Genomic DNA, 11260 nt, shown 5'->3' with positions numbered 1-11260 from the left:
TCGTCGATGGTTGTGATCTTGTCTGACCAAATTCTTATTGGTTTGGACAATTGCTGATGTTACTTTCATAAGGAGAAAAACGTTGCATCGATAACCTTCCAACACAAATCCATTATTTCATAGGTCTTCAACAGGGGGTCCCCGCAGGGGGGTTGCAAAATCTTTGGTTGACTAGACATTTTTTAGATATCTTTTTAAGATTTTCCCCCACAAATTCAAATGTCTTTAAATACATTAACATGAATCCAACATATTTTAGTAAAGTGATAAGGGATAGCTTAATGTCGAATGCAAAATGATGATAATAATAATTATAAATAGACTAGGTCGAGTTTAATATAGAACACATAGGTAGTGCATTATTTAATTTACATAGGTAGGAGGTCCTACCTTAATCTCCCCATCAGTTTTGGGGGTCCTTGACCTGAAAAATGTTGAAGACTCCTGCATTATTTAGGAGCAGAGACTTTGACGTTTCACCCCCTAATGGAGAGTGATAGGGATAACTTATTGAACATTTACTGAATGTAAAGAGAATTGAACTAATCCAGTTGACACCATGTCTGTCAAGTAAATCTGCAGCTTAACATTATATATCTGTTTTAATATACTTCTTTTACTTTTGTATTAATTCCTGTTTGTTTGCGTTTATATATATTCCTTTTTATTTATGAATTTCTAAATGTTTATGTATCGTTTCATAATTAATATCTAAATGTATGTTTCACATTCTTTTTGTGCCTTTAATGTCACCGTTAAAAGAATTTAACTGAAGAACAAATTGCGACCCATAAGATTACATGATCGTTTGTCTCTGCTGTGATATTGTTGATATATATGACATATTTAGTATTAACATCTCACAATTTTGTTTTGCATAGTGCATAGTACGGATCCCCTAGGGGCTTCAACAGGAACCCCTAGGGGGTCTGCGAAGGTACTGCAGGGGGGTCGCAAAATCTTTTAAATCCCCCACAAATTTAAATTTCTTTAAATACACGTTAACATGAATCTAACATATTTTAGTAAAGGGATATATGGAGGCAGAAGACGTTATCTTTCAGTCAACACAACAATCATTCAGCGATACAGGAGCTGTCTCAACATCGCACTGTTTCACACAGAGCGCCGCACTAGACCTGTCAATCTGAGCTTCTTGTACACAGTAGGCCACGCTGCTGAGCCAATCATGAGGCTGCATATTGCACGCTGCCTCAGGCTGTCAGGTTCCCCGCAATTGGCCGAGAGCCTCTTCAGTCTCCAGGTGAAAACCCAGACACACGCTGCAGTGTTAGCAGCAGAGAAGCTAACAGTGTATGGTGTATATAGGTTGTTTGCAGCAGTTACACTAGCGCCCTGCTGTTGCACGTTTGAAATAAAAAAAAGTACAATTGAACCTGCGTACTATTTGAATAGCTTAATATTGACTGCAAAATGATAATAAGGCAGAGTTTAATATACAACACATATAGTAGGTAGGGGGTCGCTACTTAATCTGTCATCAGTTTGGGTCTGAAAAAACGGTGAAGCTCTCTGGTATAATATTTCCGTTTTGCTTACGTAGGTAAACATTGCTAATCCGTCAGCTGCTCTCTTGCTCGATCTGCCATTGTGAGAGAATGTGAATGCGTCATTAGAGCTGGCATCTCCTTCTGTTTTATGTTGTTCAGCATGGAGCAGACCTCCAGCAATCAACCAGGTGGCGCATAAAATAAACCACAGAGCAGAAGCTGTCGGCCTCGTCCGTGATTTGGTTGGTTTTTATTGATGCTATAAAGCTACAAGTTACATGTTTAGACACCGACAAAAGTGTCTGATGCTTTTAATACGCTGCTATCAATACCTCATCAAGTTAAAAACAAATAAAGCTGAGCTTTCCCTCTACTATATTGACTTCTGTTACCTTAATGAACAGCCTATTACCTACGCTGCATCACCAAGCATGAAGCACAGACAAACAATGATTTGGCTTCTGACTAAGCAGATCTCAAAGTACCACAGCGAACGACACAAAGCAGAAAATCAATACCCAAACATAGTACGACCACATCGTCAATTCCTGTCCCTTAAGTGAACCAAACCTGAAATTACAGAAATAAAAGTACGATTGATTCTTTCTTGCATTCCACACAGGCAATAATGTTCACTGCATTAAAAGAAGACTACTTGACCGGAGTGGCTTTCTCGTATCTATTCTCAAGGCAAAATGTCACCGCAATCCTTAAAGCCATAGAATATATCAATTACATTCAGGAAGCAAAGGACGCCTTCAGTTGAAACACACACACATAAATTTTTATTGCTCGTCTCTGTTCCCCTGGTTCAGTGACAGGCTTCACATAAAAGATTTTTCTTTCCTCTGGAAGATAAAGCAAGTGGAGTACATTTAGTGACAATGAAAGATAGAGGGTTCCCAGAATAGCTTCTTTTTCTAAAGACAGAAATGATGAGTGTCTGATTCTTCTGGGTTTTCTTCACATTTTCAGCCCCGGTTAATTATGACAGATGAGACCGTTTCCAGTCCAACCGAGGCAGCAGTACTTGTAACCAACGTACTTTCCTGGAGAAGATTGCATCACACAGACAAAAACAGATTTAGGTGACAAGACCATTTAATCTGGTTCTGCATCTACCGTCTCAACGCGGCTTGGTGGGTGATCTAATGCCGCGAGGATCTCATCTCGAGCCACACTGCAGTTTGTGGGTGATACTAAAGGGCGTCAACCACGCTCCAGCGAACCATTAATTCACGTCACACAAATTAATCCAAGTGTAGGCCTCTGCCACACACAGCGAGCCCCTCTGCGTTTCCAACGTACATATTCCAGCACGCAGCCACATTTTGGCACCCGGCACCATGCGAGTGGGAAAAGCTAGAGGGGGAGAAAGAGAGAGAGAAAAAAATTGGACAAACTTGAAAACACCCTTTGTCAGAGTTTTAAATAATGCACAGTGCGAGTCGACGTAGACCGTCTAGCCTGAAAGGAGTCATAAATACCACACACGTCAAAACTTCACAATGTCTGCCACATCTCAGATGCAGACAGCAGTACCTCTGTTGACAGCGCCATCACCCACGCATGCTGCACGCTTTTTAGCAGTTTGAAGGCATTGTGTTCCTCCTAGTCGTTAATCTTTAATTACTGCTTAAAGAGACCAGCAATAGCTTCACAGCATGCTGTTTACACCAGTAGTTGTACATTTAGGAGCATATACTAAACTTTCTTGCTACGTTTGGATTTATAGCGCTACATATAGTGGTTAACTTAGCATATATACTAACACGAGCTTAGCTGTTAAATGCTAACATGACTCTGAATTTAACAAAATCTTATCCCAAAAGATATATAAGATATATAATACTGTGTAAAAAAGTATACTCATAGGGATGCGTATAGGGATGTCTATAGCGCTAACTATACCTTTATATTTAGCATTAAGACAGGACATCCTTTCAACAAACTCTCAAAAATAAAGCAAATGAGCACTTTCTGTAACTATGCGTAGGTTCAGTTTTTCTTTATTATTTTTATATGCACCAGCAGTTAGCTTAGCATGCCTGATTTGATTTTCTATCAAAATCCTAACAACATTCTTCTCAGATAACTTCCACTTTATTGCAGCAATAAATTAGCCACTTGTCTTTTTAATGTATCACTTCATGATCACTAAATATTGATTTCATGGTTTTGCTGTTTTTTGTTTTTTTTGATTTGTGCTAGCAGTTAGCTGAGTGTAAGGACTGTTAAAGGCTAACGTGGCTCATTTCAGACTCTCACAATTAGCATATTGTAGCATATTATTAGTTTTAATCCAAAACTAGTGTATGAGTGACAATTTGTGCCAGTAAATCAGAAATTAGCTTTAGCTTTGTGTATAGATGTGCTGTTAGCTCTATATCTAGGATTTAAGCAGGTCATCTCACCTTTTTCTCAAAAATAAAGCAAGTAAATGTGACCATTTATGTTTAATGCCATTCTTCATGATCAGTAAATACTGCTGGGCCAATAGTTTCCCTTTCTTTCTGTCTCTGTTTGTTTGTGTTTGCTTCCAAATTGGAGGTGTAAAGAGCTGATGAGGTGATCGTGTTCTTTATTCAGCTGATTAATCGAGGTGACATCTGTAGGAACAAGACTCCTCTGAATATTGACATCGCCACCATCAACAGGTCCTCAGCACGTTTCCTTGGAAACCTGCCCTCTTCTCTCTGTCTTCTGGCCTCCGCTTTAATCTCTTCCTGAGTGGTCTGCTGATGCATCACTGCACAAAATCTGAACTCATGAATAGGGACCTCTTTTTTTTTTATCCTTTTTTGGCCTTTCCAGTTAGAATTTCATTTCATCCAACACTTGCTGCCCTACCGACTTAATACTCTTTTAAAGTATTATACTGGATCCTTGTGAGGTTTGTCACATTGAAATGAGAGCTAAATGTATTACTGCCCCCCGGGGAGAGCTAAAACCACTACCTGAGCACCACATTATAAGACAATAAATCACAGTTATTACACAGTAAAATTAAGAGTTTATGATTAGCAATGTACTTTACAAGATGAAGTATATTTATCGGTAGCAGTGTAGCATGTTCGACATCCTCCTCCTGAATTTTCTGATATAGTAACTCAGCCTTGCTCTGCAGCTTGCTGTGAACATCATCTTATTTCTGCGTTTATACCCTTAAGTTTTCTGTTCATGATATTAATTTTATCAACAGAATCTCCACTGAACACACAAACTGCTCAACAGATTTATATTCAGGCAATACTTCCAATGAGTCCAAGCCTCTGAGGCAGGCTGGGCTGAGGCTGAGTTTTGGATTTTGGCCCAAATGTCTTTTTTCCCTTAGAAAATTCTCAACTGAGTGAAATGACCCTGAAGTATATAAATGGCCACCATGAAAAGACCTGGCTGAATTCTCTAAATGCTAAGGAAAGGTGCTTCAGTGCTTCTTTTCTTATCTGCTTTAGCATCCTTCATGAAATGAAAGGTCATAATACCATCCCACAATTCCTTGCAGCATTAACATTCAAAGCGATGAAGCTTCTGTCCTTATATAAAATAATTGTAAAAATTACTGACAAAAGCTAAGGATCATTGTCAGAGTTTTACCTGATGCCATAACTTGCTAATGACCTTTATGTTATGTCTTTCAACCATATGTCAAGCTCCAGTTGTCTTCTGTGAATGTTGTGCTATACTTTGTAATGTGGCTGTTAAGAATAAGATGCATTTTTAGAAGTCCATCCTCAAGATATAGTTTAGCTCTGGAAGACCCACATCAACACCATCTGTAGTCGCACAGTTACACTTTACTCGATCGTTGCACATTCCTTCGGGGGTCGACGTTAAGACTGGGAAGAGTCACAGGTGGATTTTTTTCCGCTTTTTTTAGTGTACCGAGAAAGCAGGAGATGTTGAGGAGGCTTACAAAGCACATCTCAGTCTAATACTATGTTCACACTGCAGTGTTATAAAGCAGTCAAGCGTAGCCAGCTACATTGCTGTTGAGTTGCCTGTAGAAGTGTCATCATCTGCTTTGATTTGTTGGCCCTCGTGCCGGCCATCGGTTTGTGGCTTTATATCACCAGCTTCCATTAAAAATGACTTTTGTAAGGGTCAACAGAGTGTGTGTGGTTGAATGCAAGGATCTGCTCTCTGAATGTGATACGTGATCAGCTTTGTTTAGTGCAAATTCTGATTTACTGAATCTGAATCTGAATCTAACTACGCACCACGACAACAAAGACCACAAGAACGGTGACTGGTCCGCTTGGTAGTAGTTTGTTTCTGCTTACATATTTCCAGCTCCTTCTCACTGGATGATTTTTGATCTACAAAGATAGAACACATCGAGGAACGTTTAACTGGAGGGGTTGTAAATACGAACATTTGTATGACTCATCTTCAGCGGAATTTTGCCAAAAGCTTCAGTCGCCGTTATTGAACGTGAAGCAGGAAGTAGAAACCAAAATGAACCCAACTGATGAGCACACAAGCGTAAATGGTTACTCAAGGTTTCTCAAGTTCAGTTTTAAAAGATTGGATTTTAAGATGTTCGTATTAAAAACTTTTCAATAAAAGGTTGGAAACTGACATGCTTGATAGGTTGGGTTAACTTTTTGACCATTTCCTAATGAGTGTTCATTGTTTAGTTTTCTGTGTTAACCACATGACAGACAGCCGGCCTGTCCATGGCGTACCCCTGTTATAAAGCAGAAGTAATAGTCAAAAATCAAAAAAGCAGTTTAAAGTCTCAGACCTTACTCAAGATAGCTTCATCATCATCATCATCATCATCATCACAGACATTCGCTCTCTTGTCTAAGACAGAGCAGCACTACCAGAGACATAAGCTGACCCTAGGGAGGACTGAAATTAAAGAACTGACACATTTTCCAAGTTGTGACCAGTACACAGTATTTTTAGTATTTTATATAGTGTTTCTGAATCAGATTTCTGGAAATCAGCATAGTGGTGGGAGCATTATGTTGATGGGAAGGTTTAAGACAGCAAAGACTTGATGACCAAGAGGAAAGTATTTATTTATGTATTTATTTATTTATTTATTTATAGATACTGTAGATATTGTAGATCTCAGGATAGAATGGAGTGACTGATGATGTCACATTCTATCAGTCCCTCACTGATGATGTCACAGTCCATTAGTCCCTCACTGATGATGTCACAGTCCTTTGGTACCTGAGCATTCCGGAGGGGTATAAATAGCTGACTGAATCATTTGACATTCAGTTCGTATTCATTACACTGACAAGCAGTTCGTGACTACTAGCACTTGTTTTGAGAAGATTTTTACAAAACACAATCGCAAGTTTGAGTGATGGCAACGACAACAACCAAAGCCATGGACCAAACAAACAGTCCACAAGAAGAGGAGACTCCTCTGACTAGAGTGGACGTGACTCGCCACATGGTGGATTACTACTTCGGGATTATTGATCCCAAGCAGTGGGCCTTTCTGCTGAAAGGAAACCCAGACGACAAGACCAGGTACTTCACTTATTCTTACAATTCTTGGAAATATTGTGTGCATTGTGTTTTCCTGTTATATAGTATGTATGGTGTTGGTTGCCTGCACATTGTTGCTGCAACTGTGAAATTTCCCAGTTTGGGATGAATAAAGTATCTATGTATTTGTCTAGGTACATCCTGGCAGAGCTACTCATGGACTTGATGGACCTGATGCTCATCACCCAACCAAGGCTCTCAGAGGAGGAGATGAGAGGACTTAAACCTTGGGAGCGTCTGGCATCCAGTTTGGGGGAGGCTCTACCCCAAACTCTTCCTCAAAGTCTGATTGTCCCTGATAAGGTCTTTCGCAAGATCTTGGACTCTTTGAGGATCATCGTATATAGAGTAGCAGCAGTAGGGTGCGTCAAGTGCATGCTCTTAGCCGACAACCACCCGAAGCCATATGCACAGTACAGAACTGCATTCCTCCGAATGGTGAAGGAAATGGTCAATTGTACCATAAAAATGCTGTGCAATGACAACAAGAGACTGATGTGCCAACATCAGCGACTCCACCTGAAACTCAGCCTGGTCACTTCCAAACTGAGACTCCCTGAAAACAAGGAACATGTGGAGTCAAGAACACCTGGAGTTAACAACAAGTAGGTCAAAATGTTTCAAAATGTTTCTATAAGTATCAGGCATTGTATCTAACGTATTTAGAGAAGGAGAAGACGTGGGAGTTTAGAACTATGCTTCTTCCCACACCTTTTGGAATATGTATCATATATGTTATGCTTAAAGGTTTTGTCTTATTTTATATTGTGTATTTATATATTGTCGTCATATTCAAACTTCTTCTTCTTCTTCAAAGTGACATACCAGAGAGTCTGGAAGTGACTCCTGAGCCAGACCTGAGCCAGGCGCCCGACGTCACAGACGTCACCCCTGTGGACGTCTCAGTGCCTTCAGACACTAATTCAGTGTCAGCCTTCGCCTTGGAGGATGAACAAGACCCAAGAGCAAAGGAGAAAACCTTCGTGAGCAGGGTCACAGAGAAGATAATTTCTCGGGCCCTTAGAAAGTCCAGGACGACCTCCTCCACCTCAGACTCCCTCCAAGCCATCCACCAGCGGCTCTACACCAAGATCTGGGAGGAAGTCCAGAGCCAGGGTCTTAACATCAACCCGGACAAACTGAGGGACATGGACAAGGGCATTTTCAACGACACCTGCAAACAGTTACGCTGCTCCAAATCATCCGTGTGGACTCGTATGGTGTCAGTGGATCCACCAGTAGAAGACATCATCATGACTTCTTTCACAAAGCATGTGAAGAGATCAGAGGAACCTGGAGCCATCAGGAGGTTCTTCACAGCTCTAGGCAGAGCTTTCTGCAGACCTACAGCCAGCCCCACAGTACTGGTGTCTTAACTCAACATCGACATCACCATCGGTAAATATATTTTGTACAAGTTGCTGTTATATATTTTATTTCTTTAAGCACCTATCTATCATTTCTATTGTTTTGCCTTGTTCTATTGTTTGTATTTTGCACATTTGCATCACCCTAATTTCCCCATGTTGATAATTAAATCTTATCTCATCTTATCTTCCTAGACAAATCCACCGCAGAGCTCAAGCAGGAGGTTACCTACTTCACCCCCTCTTCCCCTCTACTGTTGCTGCTAGTCAGAGAGTAATGGAGGGGTTGGTTACTTCCATCTGGGGACACCTCCTCCTCCACTAGTTGCTGCTTGTCAGAGAGCAGTGGAGGAGAGGTCACCGAAATGTGGGCACACTTCCTGTTCTTGCCTGTTTGTGGGTTTGGATTTGAGCTTGTCTCGTCATCTCGATGGGCACCAGTACCACCTGACATCAAGAGGGCCAGGGATCGATTCCCTGCATCATCTGTGCTGCTGCTGCTGCTGCTGCTGCTGCTGCTGTGAACATCTCTTCATCTGCTATTTATTAGCAGAATAAAAAAAAAACGTGTTTCATTTCTCATCATGTCAATTCAATTCAATTCAATTTTATTTATAAAGCTCATTTCATGCACAAGGCAGACTCAATGTGCTTTACAAGAGGTATACATAGTTACAATACACACAGTTACATAAACATCTGTTTGGAATCAATTGAAAGGTATAGGTGCAAGTAAACAATCATATGTATGCCATTTTCACCACATACACACTTAAACTCATGCGCACCAACTCACACAACCACACACACACACACACAGCTCAGCAGAATGCTGTTGAAAAAAGATAGGTTTTTAATCTGTTTTTAAAGATGGCTACTGATGTGGCATGTCTAACTGTGTCAGGCAAGGTGTTCCATTTTTGTGGGGCATGTACACTAAAAGCTGCCTCCCCTTCTTTGGATCTGGTGCGAGGAATGAGTAAATTGCCACTGCCTGTTGACCCAAGTGTTCTTGCTGGGGTGTAAGTGATGAGCATATCTGTGATGTACTGAGGTGCAAGACCATGTAGTGCTTTATAAACCAGGAGCAGTATTTTGAAATTGATTCTTGTTCTAACAGGTAACCACTGCAACGATTTAAGAACGGGTGTGATGTGTTGATGTTTTTTGGTACCAGTCAGGATACGTGCAGCTGCATTTTGAATTAGTTGTAACCTCTGAATACTTGAATTTGGGAGTCCAGTGAATAAACCATCACAGTAATCTAATCTACTTGTTATAAATGCGTGGATTCATTTTTCAGAGTCTGATTTTGACAGAAAGCCCCTCAATTTGGAGATAGATTTGAGATGATAAAAAGATGATCTTGTAATGTGATTGATATGACTTCTGAAATTTAGATTGCTGTCGATAATTACGCCCAGATTCGTTGCTTCGGTTTTGCTATCAAGAGGAGAGTTGAGATGTTCTGCATTTTTCAGTCTCTGAGCCTGTGCACCAAAGATGATTATTTCTGTTTTGTCTTTGTTTAGTTGTAAAAACTTTTCTGACATCCATTGATAAATATGTTTGATACAGTGAGTGAGGGATATTATGGGCGATAGGTCATCTGGGTGTAGTGAAATGTAAAGTTGCAAATTATCTGCATAATTATGGTAACTAAGATTATGTTTGCATATGACATGAGAGAGTGGAAGCCAATGGAGACATAAAACTGCCGATCATAAAGGTAGGTTCTGAACCAATTTAGAACTGGGCCAGACAAGCCAACCCACCTTTCAAGCCTTTCCAGTAAAATTTTGTGGTCAACAGTGTCAAACGCAGAGCTAAGATCAAGTAGAACAAGAATCGAGATTTTTTTGGAGTCTGTGTTTATACGTAGATCATTTAAAACTTTAATAAGTGCCGTTCCTGTGCTATGGTGGTGACGAAAACCAGACTGATAAGTTTCTAAAAGGCTATTTGATGCCAGATAATTCTTGAGCTGAATGTAAACAGTTTTTTTTTCAAGTATTTTGCTAAGGAATGGTAAGTTGGAGATTGGCCTATAATTTGCAATGACACTTTGATCCAGGTTGTTCCTCTTCAGAAGTGGTTTGATGACAGCTGTTTTTAGTGACGTGGGAAATATACCTGACTGAAGAGACCAGTTAATGATGTGTAGAACCTCTGGTGCTATGGAGTTAAAGACAGTTTTGAAAAATGGAGTTGAGAGAGGATCCAGGCAGCAGGTCGAGGACCTGAGCTGACCAACAATATTGTCAAGTCTGTCAGATCTAGACAGTTAAAGTAAGACATGACACAGGTGGAGTTCCTGGAGAAAGGAATGGTGAGTTCAGTGCTAGATTTAAGGGCACTGATGTTTTGTCTAATAGAAATGATTTTGTTATTAAAGAAAGAAGCAAATTGATCACATTTTTCTGAGGACAACATTTCAGAAGGAATGGTGGATGGTGGGTTAACAAGTCTGTCAACTGTGGAGAAAAGCACTTTACTATTATTTATATTTTCATTGATAATTTTAGAAAGGAATGATTGTCTAGCCTGTTTGATTGCTTTGTGATAGTCATTCAGTTTATTCTTATAAATGTCATTGTGAACCTGAAGTCTTGTTTTTCTCCACTGTCGCTCTCTGCCTGACAACACTTTCTCTTTAAGCATCTGATGTCCACTCCATTTCTCCAGGGAGCCTTTTGTTTTTTTACATATTTAGTTTTGAGTGGTGCAATTTGTCAAAGACACTTTGTATTTTTGAGTTAAAGTTGTCCACAAGATCCCCAGTTGAAGATATTGTGGATAGCGACATCTCTTTTACATTCTTTTGAAAGCTTTCGATAGTATTGTCGTATTGTCGATAGTATTGAGCTG

At 40.1% G+C, this 11260-nt stretch overlaps 1 protein-coding gene across 1 annotated transcript; it reads left to right on the top strand.

Annotated features, from left to right (window-relative positions):
- Positions 1-6768: 6768 nt before the first annotated feature.
- LOC125014618 lies at positions 6769-9170 on the top strand. Its single transcript, XM_047595863.1, has 4 exons — positions 6769-7007; positions 7160-7630; positions 7843-8423; positions 8588-9170. The coding sequence occupies exons 1-3, from the start codon at positions 6838-6840 to the stop codon at positions 8399-8401; spliced, it is 1200 nt and encodes a 399-aa protein (XP_047451819.1). The 5' UTR covers positions 6769-6837; the 3' UTR covers positions 8402-8423; positions 8588-9170.
- The last annotated feature ends 2090 nt before the right edge of the window (positions 9171-11260 follow it).

Source organism: Mugil cephalus, chromosome 10, assembly GCF_022458985.1.
Source record: "Mugil cephalus isolate CIBA_MC_2020 chromosome 10, CIBA_Mcephalus_1.1, whole genome shotgun sequence".
Classification (NCBI taxonomy): domain Eukaryota; kingdom Metazoa; phylum Chordata; class Actinopteri; order Mugiliformes; family Mugilidae; genus Mugil; species Mugil cephalus.
This window is presented reverse-complemented; position numbering and strand designations above follow the sequence as displayed.

What these genes read in the sequence shown, in the direction of transcription:
- LOC125014618 (XM_047595863.1), top strand. Translation starts at nt 6,838, where the DNA reads ATGGCAACGACAACAACCAAAGCCATGGACCAAACAAACAGTCCACAA. An exon ending in AACCCAGACGACAAGACCAG is followed by an intron (nt 7,008 to 7,159) that starts GTACTTCACTTA and finishes GTATTTGTCTAG; the next exon opens with GTACATCCTGGCAGAGCTAC. An exon ending in ACACCTGGAGTTAACAACAA is followed by an intron (nt 7,631 to 7,842) that starts GTAGGTCAAAAT and finishes TCTTCTTCAAAG; the next exon opens with TGACATACCAGAGAGTCTGG.